At 42.5% G+C, this 20,403-nt stretch overlaps 1 protein-coding gene across 2 annotated transcripts in view; it reads left to right on the top strand.

Annotated features, from left to right (window-relative positions):
• DPYSL3 (dihydropyrimidinase like 3) overlaps positions 1–20,403 on the top strand; it is a 107,986-nt gene that overhangs the window by 66,915 nt on the left and 20,668 nt on the right. For both annotated transcript variants that reach the window (XM_058543470.1, XM_058543477.1), the window contains exons 2-5: positions 11,226–11,314; positions 15,285–15,469; positions 17,971–18,135; positions 20,102–20,163. In XM_058543470.1, the coding sequence (XP_058399453.1) occupies positions 11,226–11,314; positions 15,285–15,469; positions 17,971–18,135; positions 20,102–20,163 (501 nt within the window). The remainder of the gene's footprint in view (positions 1–11,225; positions 11,315–15,284; positions 15,470–17,970; positions 18,136–20,101; positions 20,164–20,403) is intronic.

Raw genomic sequence — 20,403 nt, 5'->3', positions numbered from 1 at the left:
CTTCAGCTGCTCGGTTGATTCCGGCTTTTCTCTGCAGTACGCCATGCATTTTCTAATCCACATTCCTGCTGTCGCACTGGACCATAGCAGTCACCTTATTCTTTTCCCTTTTTATAATTTTCTTTATTAAATCCCTTTTAAAAGTTATAAAATGGCATATGCATTGTGCAGCCGGAGAAATAATATAAATAAATAAATAGAGGAGAAAGAGAAAAGAATAAGTTGAGTTCCTCCTCCCTCTGCGTCCCTTCCTCCTACCATACCCAGTGTTAATAATTTGGTGTACATCCTTCCAGACCTTCCTCTTGCTCACACAAACACATATAAATATATTTACCTATAATATTTTTTGGTTGCTTTCACAAAAATAGAATCATATTTTGCACATTGGTCTGCCACTTACTTCTTTTTGATATTTCTTCAGCTCAAGATACAGATTTAACCTGTTTAAAAAGTTGCTGCGTAATAATCCACCTTGTGGCTGTATTACAGTTTATTAAATCGTGCCCCATTGTTGGATATTCAGGGACTGGGCCGGATATTTTTTGTTTGCCTCTGCAGATCCCCTCTCCACCTTTTTCTGCCCTGCTCCAAGCCCTGGACCTGTCCAGTCTGCCTCCGTAGGTCCTTTGCCCTTGGGCTCGTGGATTCAATTCATATGGTACCAGTAAGACCCTGGAGGGAGGGTGAACAATGAAGTCAGGGTATTTTTCCCCTGATTCCTTCCTGCTGGGTCACTGTGAACTAACTGGCTGCCTGCCTCTACTGCAGGTCACAGCTCCTGTCAGCAGCCTCTGCACACGTTGCCCTCTTCAGCTCCGGTAACCACTCTCTGCCCTTGCCTCCTTCAGGCCTGGGGATGGCGATGGCTCCACGCTGTTGGTCGGCCCTGGATGCTGCACATCCAGTTAATTTTCCTAAACTCTGCCCATACTTGGTTACATTGCCCCTTTGTTAAACTCTCTCTAATAATCCAGTTTGAGTACTCTGTTTCCTAGCACCTGAGGGATAAAGGTGGTTTTTTTCCTTTTCTCTTTTCCCCTCCTGCCACTTGGCTGCTACTTTCTGACTAGTTCTTTCCTTTATCTCCAGCATGGACATTTTGTCAGCTTAATTTTTTCTTTTTTTTTTTGCTCTAAGATTGTATTTCACTCATTTTCTCAAATCCTTTCAGAGCCCCCCAGGACCCACAGAGTAAAGGTCAAACTCTCTAGCCAGCCATCTCTCGCAATCCCCCATTCCAGGATGCTAAGCATCAGGGACCCTGTGCAGCGCCACAACTTCCCAGTGAAATGCATTTCTTTCATTGGTAAATTGGCTCTCCCAATGACTGGTTATGTGATGTTGGACCATAAGCCAACCTCCCCAAGTTTCCATGTCTTCATCAACTCAGTGGGGGTTAGTAGCAGCACATAATTCATAGCACTTTACTGAGGATTAATTGAACAAAATGTACATAAAGCTTCTAAGAGTTACTGATGCATAGGAAGTTTTCAGTAAGTGCTAGTTATGAATTATTGTCCCTCATTCTGACCAGAATTGCCTTTGGCCATACCTGTGTGTCCAGATCAGCCATTTCCCAAGACCTACCTCAACAACCCTTCTTTGATTTCTACCAGACAGAGGATTTTTCTCCCTTTCTCTCTCTCTCTCTCTCTCTCAATTAATTAATAGGCTTTACTTTTTAGAGCAGTTTTAGGCTTATAGAAAAATAAAGCAGAAAATACAGAGGCTCTCATATACTCCCTCTCATTTCCCCTACCCCAAAATTTCCCCTATTATTAACATATTGCATTGGTGTGGTACATTTGTTTCAACTGATGACCCAATATTGATATGTTATTAACAAAAGTCTGTAGTTGTGTATTAAAGTTCACTCTTGTACAGTTCTTTGGGTTTTGACAAATGCACAATGTCATGTATCCACCATTGAAGTATCTTATGGAATAGTTTTACTGCCCTGAAAATCCTCAGTGCTCTGTCTGTTCACCTATTCACTCCCCACCTCCCCAAACCACTGGCAACTGCCGATCATTTTACTATCTCTATAGCTTTGCCCTTTCTCTCTTTACTTAACATTATTATTTGTGTTCATGGCTTATTTTTCCTACTGTTTCATCTTTGCCTCTCCATACTCCTAACATACAACTTCACAGCCCGTAGCCACACAAGTGTAAGTTTCAGAAATGAATTATTAAACTCGTTTATCCCTCGCATCGAGGCCAGGGTTGAAATTTCAGGCGCTCCTTCCTGATGAAGTCGGCCTTTGACTTTTGCACAGGCTGTTGGGCTAATGGGACACGGGATCCTGTTTGAACAAAGCTAGATCCCAGTTTTGTAGTGTGCATATGTACAGAGAGCTTTCACCCATAGCACATGGATTTGAGCCCTAAAAAGGAACAGTGCAAAACAAACAAACAAAAAACCCCAAAAAGTAATGAATGAAACACAAAACTACCCTATACATCCAGACCAAAGATGGCCATGAGTTAGTTCTCTAAAGCACTGACGTTTCTTTAGTCTGTGCTCTACTTTATACCCTGGTCCTGAGCAACAGGTTTCTCAGGTATTTTATATATAATAGTAATGGCTGTTGCACATGTGTACTGCAGTTTGGATGTGCCTTTAATTGTGCGTCTCTATAATACAAGCACAGTAGTAGTAGTGTTTGTAATGCCTACCTCTTATGAAGCCTTTTCTAGGTGTCCAACCCTGCATCTTGACATTTAATTCTTACAATAGCCCTGTGAGGTCAGCATTGTTATCTGTACTTTATAGATACATCAACAGGCCTTTCTAGAGAGCTTCACCTCACTCAGCTAAGGAAGCTGAGGCCCAGAGATGGATCAAATCACTTGCCTAAAGTCACACACTAAGTGAGTAGCAGAGATGCAAATGCAGCTCTGGCTTCCAAACTCCCTTGGTCGCTACCTAAATTCTGAATGGCTCTGCAAACTTCTAGTAGGGCTGGTTTCCATCCCAGGCAGCAACTTTTCCATTTTTCCCTTCCAATAGCCCAGCTAAAGATGTGCCACATTTCTTTTTTTACCCAGATCTGGCACATCCTATTTTCTGATAAGGCATGTTTGTTCCCACACTAGACCTACCCCACCCTGCCTCTTTTCTTCATCCCCTCCTTCCCTTCTGACCCAGTGATCCTTCATGAGCCCCAGAAATCTCCTCCCTCTGCTGTGCTGCCCAGTACCTGGGAGATCCCCGAGACTCTGCTTTGGGCTCTGCTCTTGCTTCTGATAGGCCCGTGTTGATCCGTGTTGGCCCATGTTGGCTCTTGTTGGTCCGTGTTTCAAGAGCAGAGATGGTTTTCCTGCTGTTACTTTAGGTCATTTTAGGTGATTCTGGAAGATGGCATTAAATAACATTGAATCACATAGTGAGAAATTTTTCCCCTTTCTAGTTCTTTTTCAGACCTTCTGAGTAGATCAAGGAAAACATCTCAGTGTAGTGCTAGTCTGTCTTGAACACCTCCTTGATATTTGGTAATCTTCCTTTTTAATGAAGGTAGCAGGTCTGAGCTCATCCTTTAGAGCCCTTTTGAAGGCAGCAGAATGTAATCAAAATTTAGCAATGTTTTTCTCATATTCATTCCTAGGTTTACTGTCTATTTTTGGTTAAGTGATACTGGCTTAGAATTATGGAAGTATGACAGTGTTTACTTTTAAAATACGTTTATTTAAGGATAATAGTAAGTAAATAACAGAACGGTTTGTACCAGGATATGTCAAATATTGTGAAAGTAGTGCATGGGTGACCGAGGTTTGGGCTTCCCAGAGCCACTTGACTTTCCTGCTTGAGAATGGAATGGCTTTGTGCAACGCTGGGTGGTCCCTCCCCTCCCCACCCTCTTGGTCCTGGCCTGGCTGTCCACTTGTGCTTATCCCTGTCTGGAACCTGTAGAAGATTGAGAGACCGTTATCAGGGGGCTAGGATTAAGATGCCATCCACAGTTCATTCCCCCACTCCATTCTGACCCAGGGCAGGCCACATAGCTTGTCTGGCCCTTTGATAATTACATCTTTAAACTGGTTAACGTGAAGTTCTGGGGAGGGAAGAATGCATGTAGCTGGCTTTGATATTCTAGTTCAGAAGACAGAGCAACCACCCTGCCCTGGTTAATACCTCCCTTGGCTGCTGCTTCCTTTTGCGTTACTGCTTTTCCTACCTTGTGTTCTGTCCCTCCAGGGCCAAACCAAACATAATAAAGAAAGTGAAAACAGTGCTTCCCATTTGTTAGAATTCTGCTGAGTGGGCTGTGTTTTGAAGCAAGTGCCCAGGTTAACCTCTATCCAGCACACTTGTTCATAAGTATGTTTAGATAATGGGAGAAAGGAGGAATGTTTTTGAGACTCATCTGTAGCAGTTCAGAGGTTTGGAGTAGCCCACCCTGTAAGACTCTGCCCAATTTCGATAAAGACTCAGAGCCAAGAAACTGCATTGCTCTTCAAGATGTCTATTTTCTCCCAGACCTTTCTCTTTCTCTCTGTCTCAATGGCATGTTTGTCATTGAGGGTCCTAGAAACAGATCCATGCACTGGGCAGGGAGAGTGGGTTTGGGGGCAGGTTTAAGACCTCACTACCCACACTCCATTCCTGCTAGAAGAGAGCAAGTAGATTGTTATCTTCTCATGGAGGCTTATTTCCAGAGGAAAAATGACCTGGAGGGGCCGTGGGAACTTGCCCTGTGGGGGTAGGTTTAAAAGGAGAAGTCTTAGCAGACTTTGGCTGCTGGTGGCAGGAGCTGAGAACGGTTGCTGAGGGTTGGCTGGGGACTGGCGTCTCTGGAATTCCCTTTATGGCAAGGTCTGTTATATTTTGATTAACAAAGTGTTAGTTCAGTTCTTCTTGAGTATTTGTGAGGGAGGAGTTTTACAAAGGCTGGTTATAATTGTAAGAAATAATAATAATGATGGTAGCTCACATGTATTGAACATTTAAAGTGTGCTGAGCATCATTCAGCCCTTTACGTATAGTATCCCTCAGAATCCTAACCAGCACCCTAAGAGAAAGGTATCATTGTCCCCATTTCACAGATGAAGTAACTGAAGCCCAGAGAGGTGAAATGACTTGTCCAAACACAGGTAGTGTTAATGCTAAAATTCAAACTCATGTCTGTGTGTCTCACTCAAGGGTGCATATTTAACAGCAGAGCCAGGATGACAGCTCTGGTCTCCTTAGAGCCTATTTAGCACCTTTTCCTGAATACCATGTTGAGTCAACTGGACCATCTTAGAAAGCCTTTTCTCTCTCTTCTTTAAATGATGCTGCTTTGGGGGAAGAAAAACAAGATTTCATCCATGTAGTCTATCCATCCTGATGTATTCTTAAGAGTGGGAGTGTTTTTAGGCAATCAAATCTAATTATCCAGATGGGAATTTATTGTAAATAACCACCTGTGCCTTCATCTGGACTTTTACAAGGATCTTGAGACCCCACTGAGGGTCAGAGTCTGTGCTTTGTGATTTGAACATAGGTAAGAAAATATTTGACTTTGGAAGACTCATTCTCCATTTTATATCCTTTTTTTCTCTTCCTAGGATGATAGTTTTTATTCTGAGCCACTGGAATGTGTGTAGCATAGAGAACAGATGTGTCTTAAGTACTGTTCTCAGGCTGACTTTATTGACTGGGAAGAAATCCCCGGACAGCTCTGGGTCCTCTGGGAGGCGTATTCTCATTAGCTCAGAGAGACGGAGGTGGTAATTTAAGTTCTTTAAGTTGAAGACTAGATGAGGAATACTAAAATGGGAACGAATATCTCCAACAGGCTTGAGTTCAAGATTCTGTCCCGTCATTCTCTATTCTAGTTTGAATCACATTCAATCTTAACACCAGCCCTTGTCACAATTTATTTCCTCCTTCATCCCTCCTTCTCTTCCTCTCTCTCTCCTCACTCCTTTCCTTCATTTCTCTCTCTGTCTCTCACAAACTCCTAATTTTTTATAGTTGATTTATCTAATCATTATCATACCCTAGTGAAGGGAAAAAGGTTGGACTTGATCCGACTTCAAGGGCCTGTGTTACCTTGGATTGTAAATTAGATCCCTTTATAAGCTGCATTAACACATTCAGGCCATCAGTGGCAGGTTTAATGCACTGATTTTATAAATAGTGGCTTAAAAGTTACTGGCTTCCTAAGTTACTTACTGCAGAGAACTGGTTAGCAATTTCAGCACCGGAACAGTCAGATTCACTTTCAGAGAAGAGAGCCTTGTCAGAAAGAACCACTTGTCATAAGGTTTAAGGATCATTGATAGAGTGGCCTCAGGTGGAAAGCAGTCCCATGCAAAGAGGTAGGAGACCTGAATTTGCTTCCAACTGGAACTACTCAGCTCTGTCACTTGGAGAAAGTTCCTCACCTCTCTGTGTATACCTCCCCATGTAGAAAATCGGAAGGATAGTCCCTCTCCAATATACTTCTTAATTTAAGGCTTTTAAAAATAATTTAAAGCACTGTAAATAATATGAGTGGAATCAATATAACTAATATTTAGAGGTGTTTACTGGGCACTAGATATTTTATATATGTGTGTATATACATACATGTGCATACACACACACTTTTCTCCCCCTCATTTATTCCTGGCAGCCACCCTGTGAGGTGAGCTAGGTCCTATTACCCACTCTGAGTGGATAAAAAAACTGAGGTTCTGAGAGGTTTAGTCCTAACTCAAGGTCACACACCTAGTTAAGTGGTCTGCCTGGTTCTCTCAGTAGTGGGAGAACCCAGCTGGACCCAACCTTGCCAGCTGGTACACCTGGTACCCCGCTGCAAGACATTAGTGCACTCAGCCCTGGGTGGCTGTGGAGGGCCTAAGGCAGCCAGAGTCCTCGGCTGGTGGCTTCAGGCTCAGAATAGCTTCATTTGGGATTCCGATACCCTCAAGATTACCCCAGTGTAGAGTGCATTCCCCATCTAAAGATGTGGCCAATATTCCGTTCCAGCTTGTTGCAAACGTGTGTCCAGATACTCATATTTTTCCAAATTAAGTCAAAGGTCTTAATTTTATGTATAATCTTCCAATTTTTAAATTTTGGCACAAATTCAACTAATTAAAACTTTGAGAAAATATCATGTGATATAAACAGAATGTGTCTGTCGAAGTATAGGCTCTTCTCAGCAGCATGAGGATGAGCAAAAGGGAAAGAGCCAGTAGAAAATCTTGGTGAGGAGAGATTTTGAAGGAATGAAGGAGGGAATGGATTTCAAGTGGAGATTTGAACCTCAGTTAAGATTTGTCCTGAGGCATTGAGATACATTTGTTGAGGTTGGGCTGATTAAAGGGGTCCTGCCCGGGCCCTCCCCTCTGCTCTGAGGTGTGGGAGGTGAGGTTATCTGTGGGGACAGAGGAGTGGATTTGAGGTAAGAGTCATGAGAAGCCTAATGAAGGTTTGAAATGCTTGCTAAGGGAAAGAAGTGAAGGATTTGAAAAAAAAATTAGGATTTCATGTATAGTTTTGACATGTATAATCATTTATGAATTAATAAATGATAAAATGCAAAAAAAAAAAAAAAGATTACCCCAGTGTGCTCTAGACATGCCATCATTCTTTATATATATCATCACATGAGAAACATTGGTAGACTCCAAACTAGACCATTCTACCTTCTTGGACTTTAGCTCATGGATGCTCGACAGCCTCAGCTGCTGGGAACAGAAAGTAGAGAGCCCCACAAAGCCCAGTTCCCCAGTCCTTTCTAACATCATCGAGGATGATCTTTAATCATAGCTGTCATTTTGTCTTGTTGGGTTTTGACCCTGGCATGTCTTACTCTGTAAGGCTGGTCCTTATTCACAGACACGCATGTTCTGTAACCTGGAACCAGTGAGGTTTGGTTTTATATGGCCTGGGAGGGGTCAGTAGTTACATCATTCTTCAATGCCAAGCCCAAGACTTGCCTTTCAGACTCTTCTGTGTCTGATGAGAGTTTGCCCAGGCTGCCCTTTGTAGTGGTCCCCACATGCATGGAAATAGTTAAAATTAATAAGGCAGTTTTATTAACCACTTTAATAAAAGTTAGGAGGACAAGCTGAGACCCCCAGGGGCAGCATTTGTTTGAGCTCTGCGAGTTGAGGTTTGGCTATCTCTGCTCTGCATGATGAAAACAGATAATAATATTAATACTATAGTCCATAAAGCAGGGTCTTGTTACTCCCATCTCTGAAGCATACACCAGGCCTATAATTCATCTTTGTGCTCTATCTGTTTTAATTCCTGATCATTGAGCCAGAGAAGATTTATTTAATTAGCATTTGAAGAGTTTCCAATGACGCCATCTCAATGATGTTAATTCCACTTGGCTCACGTCTTACTATCCCCCTGATGTTCATGGGGCCTGAGATAGCTTTTGCCCGTTTGCTAACATTTGATGCTTGTTGAAGGAAGTGATGATCACGCCAGTGGCTCAGGTCTGAGTGTCCCTAGACAGGAGGATGGTCGTATTTCATAGCTGGACTCAGTTCAGGCAGTAGTTGGCCCCTTTCCAAAAACCAGCATACTTCAGCTCTTTGCTGGAAAGATAAAGAACATCAGAAAAGCACTGAGCTATGAGAGGGAACTCTTATAGTTACCAAGATTATTATATTACGAAGCTCCTGCTGGAGATGCTTCTGTCGCCTTTATAGACACACAGAATTGTGCCTGGGGCGGTGGTTCCAGATGCTGGTCTGTGACTTGGTACTGGGCTGGCTGAGGGCTGCATAAGAACCACTTATGGAGCTCATAAAATACAGATTTGGTGGCCTAGGGCAGGGCCTGAACATCTATATTTTTCTAGTGTGCACCCTAGTTTGGCAAGCACAGTCCTAGGACTGCCTCCTATGATTTTGCAGTCACTGTTAAAGCAGCAGATTACGACAGCGTTCAATTTAAAAAAATTTTTTTCTTAAAAGTCCAATTTCCTGGCCAGTTCACATAATTTTCTGACTCAGTTGGCCTACCCATCATACCGATGTGATACACCCTCCTGTGTCCCACCCTTCACGTGTTCATTTGACCAATATTTAACAGCTGGCTAGGATGGGCTCCAGGAACTAAGGTAAAAAGATCAAAAGACACATGGTTCCAAGACTAAAGAAGTCTTTGTTCTAGTCAGGAGACAACTGAACAATAAACCGGCTATTGTAGATCATTATAACTGTTTGAACTAAATTGCAATGGGAGCAGGTGAAATTTGCTAGAAAGTCAGGGAATGTGTCTTACGGGAGAAATCCTTTGACTGGAGGCCTGACAAAGCAGAAGATGGTAGTCCAGTGCCAGCTGAACAGAGAAGGCAGAGAGAACGTCTTTGCAAAGGCTTAGTGGCCAGAGAGCCTGATACGTGACAAGAACTCCATGTTTCTTAGTTTTGCCACTGTATAAAATACATGATAGAAAGGAGGGTGGACAGACAGACAGAGGCCAGATCATGAGGGGCTTGTGATCATGTGTGGTGGGAGTTTCTATTTGACCTCATTGGCACCTCTTCCTTGCCACATCGGTAGGTTCTTTTCTAAATGTCTCATCGATGTGTATCTTTTAAAAATCCTTTCCCCTGACAATATGGCATGATGAAATTTCTTACTCTCACGCAATACCTTGGAAGCAGGAGAAGCTAAGTGGTAATTTGCTAGATCCCACGTGGAGCCCTAGGCTCAGTTCTCATTTTCTGTCTCTGTTCACACTCTCTTATTTCTGAAGCCAGAAGTCAGCCTGTTACCGTGGGGCTTCCTTCCCCATAAAACCATTGTCCTCTGTGAAAGCCAGTGCTACCCCCCACCTTGTCTTATGCCACTTCCCTCCTTGATCCCTAAGTTCCCTCCACCTTGATCTTTTTCAGGCTTTCAAAGAAGCAAAACTTATTCCTACCTCAGGGCATCTGCACATGCTATTCTCTCTGCCTGCAGGTCTCCATCCCCACCCCCATCTTATTTGATCTTCCCCAAAAAGGCCTTTTCCAGCCTCTATTTAAACAAGCCCCATTCCCCTATATTTTGTGACACTTAATACCATTTTACATTGTTTTATTTGTTTTGTTGACTTTCTTTATTGTCAGACTTTCCCTTTAAGTTCCATAAATGCAGTGACCTGATGTGGCTCATTCACAACTGCACCCCCCCCACCTATTTAATAATAAATATTAAATAATTATTTGCTGAATGGGTGGATGGATGAATAATGGTTGGATGGATGGATGGATGGATGGATGGATGGATGGATGGATGGATGGCGTTGAAGTCTGTAAGTTGAATTCTTGACAAACCCCAGCCCACCATTCTTTTTTCATGTTGTAGTTCCACTCAACCAGGCTTCTGAGAATTCTCTCCTCCCCCATGACCCCAACAAATCTGCATCCATCCCTCTTGCTGTAGTCTAAGCTCCATTCATTTAATGAAATCCGTGATCTCTAAAGCTGATACTGATTTGTTCCTCTTCTGATTTATATATAAAATATGTTGATATTTTATTAATAACCTCGGAGTGTATGTGCATTGTTTCCAGTTGGATCACTTATGCAAACTTCATCTAAGTTATAATTTTTAAAACGACTTTCTCATAAGAAAAGCAATTTTTTTATAACAAAAGCAATAAAAAAATGCATTTCAGAAAATGTGAGAAATACTGAGCATAATGAAGCAAGTATGATTCCTGCATAATTTCTGCATAGACATTTTGTCTTTTTTCCATCGAGTGGTTTTCTTATACATTCTACAACTTCGTGTGCATGTGTGCATACATCTATAAGTGTCCTGAATTTTAAAGAAAACACAATCCCCATGTCATTATAAAGACTTTTAAAGGCTGTTTCATTGTATGTTGGATCCTAAGTTCTATTTTTAAGAATCGCTATTGAGTGCCAACAGAATAGCAGACAGGGTGCTAGGCACTGGGGTATATGTTATCCGTCTGAAAATATTTAGTGCTTACTGAACCAGAAAAGATTATATAAAGCATGTCTTCTCTCAAGTAGCTATGTTTCTCAGTGGCTATGATAGGTTGCAGAAGCGAGAGGTGAAACTCCAGAGTAATTTGAATTAGGGGAAGACAAGAAAGACTGGATCCCCAAGAAATATACCCGGTTCAAACTTTGAGTGCGTTGAGCACACAGATGTCTTAAGTAAACGTGTTCCTTCTAGACCTTTAGGATAATGCATTGAGAAAGCTTTGGCAGACCACGCTTCCCTGAAATCCCAGCTATGAGAATGACTCATGTTTTTCTCCTTTTCTAGAGTGACCGTCTTCTTATCAAGGGAGGCAGAATCGTCAATGATGATCAATCCTTTTATGCTGATATTTACATGGAGGATGGCTTAATAAAGTACGTATATAGAATGCTTCTCTTTGTCTTTTTGTACTTTCTCTCTTCACTACAGGCTCAGAAAGAAGCTTGCTTCTTTTTTGCTTACTAAACTGTTGGTTCTGTATTTTATTTCTCCTTCTTAAAAATGAGTCTTTATTTTAGCCCTTAGTCTGGATGCACATAATCCTTTAAAAGTGGGAGCTAGCCTTATTTCACTTGGATTACATGAATGAGGTAAAAAATCTGAATTCAATCAACTGAATGATGCTGAGGGCCTCTGTGCAAGCTTCATTGATGGCCAATCTATGCATCTTGGAGCAGTAGAAGATGTGACCACCGTCCTTAAGGTTACTGAAAAATGTGCACAAATTACAGCACACTAAAAATAAAAGGACTTGTGTCATAAGTACCAAAGGAGTTCAAAAGAGGATAAGTGATTTAGAAGTGCACAGAAGGGAGAAATCCCTTCAGAGGAAGGTTTTGGGGTGGAGAGGGCATTTAAACTGAGCCTTCGCTTAGGTCAGACTTAGATGGGGAGAGCACAATAGGACATACATTTCAGGCAAGATTTCCAAATAGATACTTTAGGGATGTATAATTACTTTACAAAATGATATGCTATTGGATGCCTGTAGGCAGCACAGCCAGGTCACCTTTATGTACAGTTTCTTGGCATAGAGACCTTTACAAAAGGATTTGATCTACACATAGGCTTTCATCACATAAAGCAAGGTACGTCCCATACTGATAAGCTATTATATAAGACTGGTGTATCCAATCCATCCTATTAACCAACCCTGGCCTCGTTTGGTTTTATTTTTGTATTATTCAACTTCATTAGCTAGTTTAAGATTCTGGTTATAGGAGATCTCTTACTTATCTTTGAAGACTTGCCTTAGATATAACTTTCTGTAGGCAGGCATTCCTTACCAGTCCCCAAATCTAGGCTAGACTCCCCTTCTATGAGCTTTCAAAATACCCTGTGCTTCTGTCAGTCACAGCAGTTCTGACACTGTTGGCCCCCTCGAGAGCAGGACCGTATCTTGTCCATCTCCATCTCCCCAGCAGTTAACCCAGTGCTTAGCACAGGGAGAGTCTGATAAAAACTACTTCTCATTGAGTGTGGAGTATGTACAGGCATTGTGTTAAATGTTTTACATGCCTTATCTCATTTAACCTGCCAGCAATCCTGTGAAATAACTACTGTTATTACCCTCTTCTCAGATGAGGAGAAGGAACAGAGAAAGTAAATAACTTGCCAAAGATCAGCATATTAATCAAATACATTGAATGAATGAATGAGTGAGTGAATGAAAGAACAAATGCAAGAATGAAGATATTTGTCTTTAGTTGCCTTGCCAATTTACATAAGTACTTTTTCAAATTAGAAATTAGAAAAATGGAAATAATAGGCAAGCTAACCAATGTAAAACAATAATTTCTTCAAAATATAAGCCACAATTGATTTTATATTTTTCTCTTGCTAAAAAATTATTGTATACAGTCAGCTCTCTTTGGAGGTAGTGAGTTTCCATATTTTAGAGATTTTTAGAGATGGAAAAAAATTTAGTACCTAATGCTTCTTCCTCCTCTCAGAGCTCATGGCAGGCATCACTAATTGATCACAGAGCTTTTTGCAGCTGAGCCTTAACTTCAGGCTCCAAATCCATCTTCACATAGTGATTCAGGCATTTACTACCAGAATTGAATATGTAAAATGAATCCTTTTTGCCATCTCTGTTAGAATAGACTGGAAGGCCACTTGCCAAGGATGTTATAGAAAGAATTTAACCATCAGATGTGTGTGTTGGAGGTGGCGAGAGGGTGGATAAACATGATCTGCATCCAATCCTGAAATTTTATGTATCTCCAAAAATGTTCTTAACTCATAGAGCATAAAAACAGAAATAATTTCCTCCCATTGTTACATAGTTGTTTGCCTGTCTTTGAATGTTTATGGAGTGCCTGCTATGTGCAAGGCAGTCCTCTAGGCACTGGATACATGCTATGTCTCATGCTGTGGTAGATGTCATTGGGGAACCCAAAGCATCATGCTCTCTCCCCCCAGGGACCTTAGAGTCTTTTAAGGGAAGTGAGATATCTGTATGTATGCAAAGGACATAATATTACCAGATAATATCAATATCAAGTATTAAATTAATAGAAGAAATGAGATTCAAAGGAAAGAGAGGCTCATATGGGATTAAGATGGATATTAATTATAATAGCTGATATTTATTGAATTCTTATGTGCCTAACAGTGTCCTGTGGGCTTAATACATATTAACATTTAATCTATACAATAAACCCATGGAGGAAGCATTTTTATTACATTTTACAGCTGAAGGAATTGAAACATGGTGAGGTTAAGTAACTTGGCCAAAGTCATAAAGCTAATAACTAGCAGAATCAAGATTGTGAATCCAGATAGCCCATATCCAGGGCAGAGGCACACTCTTAATTATTAGACCTGGCTGTCAGGAGAAACTTGACCAAGGATGGGAGATAGAAGCTGAGCCTTCAAAGATTAATGTGACCTTGATTGGTTCAGTGGAGAAAAGGGGGGAAGGCATTTCTATTTCAGACTTGGTGTTATGTGGGTTGTCAAAATGGTGGAAACATAACGTACACACACACACACACACACACACGCACAACCCATAGGCCAGGCAACTCTTCATGCTGGTGGTTCTCAATTTCCCTCAGAGGAAAATCAGTGAGGGAGAAAAACGAGAACACAACTGGCTAGTATCTGGACTAGAGTGGGGTGACAATCAGAGGCTGCATTTTTTCCACAGTGTGTTTTGAATTGCGGTGGCTCTGGAATGGCCCAGTGGTGATGTGGTGAGGTTGAACTCTTCGAGATGTCAGGAATACTTTGTTTTAGTTGTAGAACTTGAATTTTGGCAGGCCAGTGTAGACTTCTTACTGCTCCAAGAGAGTGTCTTTCTTAGTTGGCTAGGAACAAAAGGAGAAAGTATGCATGCTACTGGCAGTGGGGTACATGCATCCCCAAGGTAGGAGATGTTTTATGATAATGGAGAGGCTTATGAATCGTAGGTCTACCTGGAATCCATATTGGACAAGTTTAACTGGCCATTTAAATCGAGGATGTGAAATCACATGTAAACCAAGCAACATGGGATGGTCCCTGAGGTAACATTGTGTCAGGAGTAGTTGTATTTGTCACTTGCCGTGTGTAATGTGCTTCTGGGATACTCGTTGGCTTCCTCCCCAGCTGAGTCCCCCCTCTCTTCCTCCCTGGGGTACTCTGAAGCTTCCTGGGTGAAGCTGTGTCTGGAGGAGGTTATCATAATCACCTTCCTTAGCTTGAAGCTTCTACTGAGATGCTGACCACACAAAAGCAGCTGGTGCCGGAGGCGTCTGCATCTTTGACTTCCTCTTTGCGAATCTGCCTCCACCTGTGGCTGACAGATAAATTATCAGGGAAGAATGGAATTGGGAGTCAAGACTGAGGTGTGAAATGACCCAGACAGATGCCTTTTGTTAGGAGCACAGGTGAACTCACTTAGAGGATAGCTAAGTTCACACACCTGTTCTTTAAATGATTCACTACTTCCTTCAATCTCTCCTAACAATTCATTATTTTACGCTCTTTTGATCCTTCTCCAAATGTTACCTCTCACCCTTAAATAAAGAACAAAATGAAGGGAATAATAAAAACGTTTATTTTTTTAAAAAATATTTATTACACACCCTATATTCTAGACACTGTCATACCACAGGGGTTACAGTACTAAGCCAGGACATATGGTCCCACCAAACAGCGTACTGGATTGTTCTGTGTCTATAAAAATTGTTTTCTCTATGTGTACTTATCTTTATTTGTTTCTAGATTGCTAAGCTTGTAAATCACTTGCAATGACCACTTAGATAAATATAAGTTACAGTGTTTAAAACCCTTATAATACTATGTTCGTCTTGGAAGTTGTTCTTTAAATTGCCAGTTGTTTCACTGTCTCTCCAGGCAAATTGGAGACAATCTGATTGTCCCTGGAGGAGTGAAGACTATCGAGGCCAATGGGAAGATGGTGATCCCTGGAGGCATCGATGTCCACACTCACTTCCAGATGCCGTACAAGGGGATGACCACAGTGGATGACTTCTTTCAAGGGACGAAGGCTGCCTTAGCAGGGGGCACTACCATGATCAGTAAGTCCCCTGACTTGACACACTCATGTAAAGTGTGTAAGTGGTCCCTAGAAGTGAGTGTTTAACTAATGTGTTAACCACAATGCTCTGATGATAACTTGTACACTTCCCTCAATGCAGTTTATAGACTTTCTGCCTGATGGGACCTGAGAAAAGCAGGTTGCAGTGAGGACATTGCCAGCTCACTGTAACTTAACTGCATAGAGGAGATTGATGAAGCTCATGACCATGAAAGCAGCCGTCCTTTCTTGTCTGCTTAGAGCAGGGGCTGGGTGTGCCATGGGTGGGGAATCAGCATTTATCATCTCTGGGCCAATCACTGGGAAAAGTGGATCTAAAAAGTTGTGAAGAGTGGGCAAAAAGTTATTTCAGAACTTTCAGCTGGAGTCTGAGGCAGAAGGGGCAGAGAGCGCAGGCAGAACCGTGTAAATGAGGCTAAAAGCATCCCAGAGAGAATGAAAATGGAGACTTGCAGTTGCTGAGAAGTTAGTAGACTGCAATGGCATTTAGTGTTATCTGGTCTGTATTTTGACCAATTCATACCTTTAAGATTAGGCGAGCTGTCGGGGTGGGTTCCCTTGTTTTTTTTTCCCTGGTAATTATTGCAATCCCAAAGAACCCTAGGGATTTGCATGCCATTGGATTACCGAAGAGATAGCATTCCAGGGCAGTCCTTCCTGTCCCAAAGGAATCCCGATGAATTGGGTCCCATCCCAGTGATGGCCCCAACCTTGGTCAGCAAGAGCACTGTTTATTTTAACACCGTATGCATCCACCCAAGAACACAGAACAGCCTGGGCTGTAGAAGTATTCACTGTCCTTTGCCTCTTTTTGATGGGAGCAGTAGCAGAGTTCAGCTTCAGATAGTTGGGTCTGGAAGCCCAGGAAAATTGCATCAAGGCCATAAAAGGTGCAATTCAGGGAGAGCAAAGCTTTTCTCCAGCTGAAGGGAGGAAGCCAGCTGACTTCTCAGCAGCTGCCTGCCCACAAAGGCGCTGGTGTAGGTCCAAGCATCGGTAGCTCCATGCGTTTGCTTTCCGATAAGTGCACTTGGGCTGCCTCTGATAGAAGGTGGAGGAAATGAGTGATCTTGGCCTGGCTTTCTGCCATCTGGGCAAGGAGTTGGACCTGTTCAGTATCCTGGACGTGTGTATTATGCTTGGCCTCTGCATTAGGGAAGGAGCAGGAGGAAGATCAGAGTTCCAAGTGAAAAGGGAGAAAAGCATATAAAGAACCACAAAAGCATACATGTCCTTTGCAGATAATTTAAAAATGCTAGATATGCAAAAAGAAAAGAAAACCCATAAATCCCACATCACTGTTATATACAGTGTGGCTATATTTTTTTTCCTATTTAATGAAAACAGGATCATAATAGACATACTGTGTTTTAGCCTACCGTTTTCGCCAAATAATATGTCATGGATGTCTTTGCATTCATTTATTTTTATTCTACCACATTTAAAGTGGATGCCTAATGTCTATTTTATGAAGTTATCACAATTTCTGTATGTAAACAAACTTCCCTATTGTTAAAGACTTTGATTATTTCTAGTTTCTCACTTACATAAATATATGAATATTGTCTGCAGTGGTAAACATCTTTAGAACCCCAATTTAGCATACAGCCATGTTTACTTCCTTAGGAATAATTCTTAGGCACAAGAATAATCATTGAGTTAAGGTATGAAAAAATCAGGGTTTTTGATATCTATTTCAAAACTGTTCTTAGGCAAGTTGTACCAATTCACACTTTCCCTCACTGCCAAGGGGAACTATGAGAGTGTAACTTTTGCTTTATCCTCACCAATGTTATTTGTGTAAATGTTATTATTTTTAATAATATTATCCACGGTTGCAGGTACTGCAAGCGTAGGTTTGGGCCTCAAAGAAATCATATTGTTGACAAAAAGTTTACGTGGAAATAAGATCTGTGGGCCTAGTATCAGGTTCACTTAACTGACACCGGCTCTTTCCTAAGGCAGTAAGCACGAGGATGTCACTCTCTTGTGCCCTCACATAACTTTCAAACCTCTCCTTCTGCCCATCAAAGGGAGTCGGACTCTTATCCGCAGTAGTGACTCTCCACAGTCCTGGTAATAATGGCACAGAGTAGGTACTCGTTGATAGCTAACATTAATTGAGCACTTACCATGTGCTGGTATCAGGTGAAGCACTTTACATGCATTTGCCCATTTATTCTTTTAATACACTTAGAAGGAAGGCACTCTTACACCCTGTCTCCCACCCCACTTCCTGCCCATTTTAAGGACGAGAAAACTGAGGTTTAGAGAAGCTAGTAATTTGCCCAACATCACATAGCCAAGTGACAATTAAATCATCAGCCACCTTGAAACTACCAGGAAACACTTTCTAAGGTTAACTCCATGCTCAGGAAATAGAGACTTTGCAGTCTTAGCGAAGCAAGCAGGAGCAGACCTGCACAGAGGGAAACAAAGCCTGTGTCAGTGAGTCACCCATCTGGGGCCTCTATCATTCAGTTGACCACGTGGTGCCCGAGCCTGAGTCCAGCCTGACGGAGGCCTATGAGAAGTGGCGAGAGTGGGCCGATGGGAAGAGCTGCTGTGACTACGCCTTGCACGTGGACGTCACCCACTGGAACGACAGCGTCAAGCAGGAGGTGCAGAGCCTCATCAAAGACAAAGGTGGGCCCGACCCTGCCCTCCTCCCTTCCCCCTTGCCTATCCTTCCTGCACCATCCCCTCATTAGACTCCCTTCTTCTTGCTGGGAGCCTGGAAGCGTGAGCGTGAGTGCTGGATGTAGGGGTACCACTATGTTCCAGATACTTTCTCTTTATTTATACCATCTTACTTACTCCTGACAGGATCCTCATGAGAGAGAGATTATTATCCTTACTGTGCACGTGGAGAACCTGAGGCTCAGCATAAGCAGCCCAGGATCATAGAGCTATAATCAGTAGATCTACCCAAAGTCTATGCTCTTCGCCTCGCCACGATACTGACCATTTTACAGAGGAAGAAATGGAGGTCAGGAAAGGTTAACATCTTACAGAAGGTCACACAGCTAGTGAATATTAGATTAGGAATTTTTTTTTTTTTTGGTGAGGAAGATTAGCCCTGAGCTAACATCTGTTGCCAATCCTCCTCTTTTTGCTGAGGAAGATTGTCCCTAGGCTAACATTCGTGCCCATCTTCCTCTACTTTATACGTGGGACGCCTGCCACAGCATGGCTTGATGAGTGGTGCGTAGGTCCACACCCGGGATCCGAACCTGGACTGCTGAAGCAGAGCATACAAACTTAACCACTATGCCACCAAGCCAGCCCCTAGATTAGGAATTTTTAACCTCTATCATTTTTACTCCAAAGATCAAACCATTGCTATTATGTAACAATGGCATCCGCAGAAAAGGAGCAAAGATGTATTTGTACTCAGGCTAGGAGCTTAGAGCGTGAAAACATGTTCCTGTGTGTGTGTGTGTGTCCTTTCAGTGAGTATATGATTTAAGTTTCCATTGTCTTCTTAGATTCTTCTTTTCTCTACTTCTTTCTGTGTTTTGATTGTCAGATATTTCACACACATGCTCCACCCCCGTACGTGCACACAGACATGGGATGTGCTCAGCATCCTCAGGAGACCTGGGGGACTTAGGGAAATATAAGGAATGGCCTCTGCCTAGTGTCCAAGGCAAAAGGAAGCAGGCTAGTGAGGAGCAACAGGATAAATGCCACGAGATGCAGAATATTGTTATAATACTGATGTTATAATACTAATACTATTATCAATGAGCAGTCTCGATGCAAATGCCAGGAGTGCCGTGGGAGAGTGTGCTCTGGGGGGAGGGAGAGGATGACTTCTAGAGAATGTTTCCCTTTCCCTCCCCCTCCTCACGCCACAAACTCTGCTCAATCTTTCCTGATACAGAGGGTGAGATTAACCCCCCTCTCTTCTTTCTTGTGTCTCCTTGAACACTGGGCATCTCAACTGGGGTAGGAAATTGAACAGCTTTAACACCCACTTCCTTTCCAAAGGGCCTGGGTCATTTCGTGGGGGACACAGGCTTGTGGGAAGGCTAGTGTTGGGAAAAACTGCCCTGAGCTGAACCACTCTGGGGAGTGAGGTTCTCAAATTACAGGCCACTTTTGGCCTGGAACACTGTGGGCTGAGATGGCCCGAATGGTTGGAGACCAAAATTGTCCTCCTTTCCTCAAAATGACTCTCTGTTCCCCAGTCCCACCTATTTCTGGAAATTACTATATTAATAGTTTATTTTGGGTGCAAAATTAAATGGCTCTTTCCTTATAACCCTTATGACTTAGATATTTAAGTGCAAGGTGAAACTTGACTTCTGCCCATTGGCTCTGTTAGTTCCCCAAGGACAGGATCTCTACCTTAGTTCTCCTCTCAGATCCAACACCCTGCACTGGCCCAGTGTAGAGCAGGCATTCATTAAATAGTGAAATAAACCAATCCCGGGAGATTCATTAGTGGAGACAAATGCTCTTGGAGAATGAGAAGCATCCACTTTATATTGGACAGGAGCCTGTAATGCGCTTGCGCCCCATGGGTGATAGAAGTGGGAGGAAAGGATGGAGAGTGGTCATGATAATGTTGTCTTTTTCCTGTTTCCCTCCCTTCCCTCTCTTGCAGGGGTTAACTCCTTCATGGTTTACATGGCCTATAAGGATTTGTATCAAGTGTCCAACACGGAGGTAATAACCGATTGCTGTGTGGTTTCGGGTATCTGGATGGGTTTCCTGTCGTTGCTGATGACCTTGGCTCTTTGAACATGAGTCACTGTGGTCACTGTGGGAGACCGCTGGGCAAGAGTGCTTCTTGAAGCCCTCGTAGTCCACACTACATTTTAAATAAGGTAACAGGCAGGGTGCCGTGGCAAGACAGACAGGGAGTTAGAATTTCCACTGGCAGCAGCATTCTCAAAAGGACGAGAG

This window comes from Diceros bicornis, chromosome 1 (genome assembly GCF_020826845.1).
Source record: "Diceros bicornis minor isolate mBicDic1 chromosome 1, mDicBic1.mat.cur, whole genome shotgun sequence".
NCBI lineage: Eukaryota > Metazoa > Chordata > Mammalia > Perissodactyla > Rhinocerotidae > Diceros > Diceros bicornis.
The sequence above is the reverse complement of the archived record's forward strand: the minus strand, read 5'-3'. Positions and strand labels throughout refer to the sequence as shown.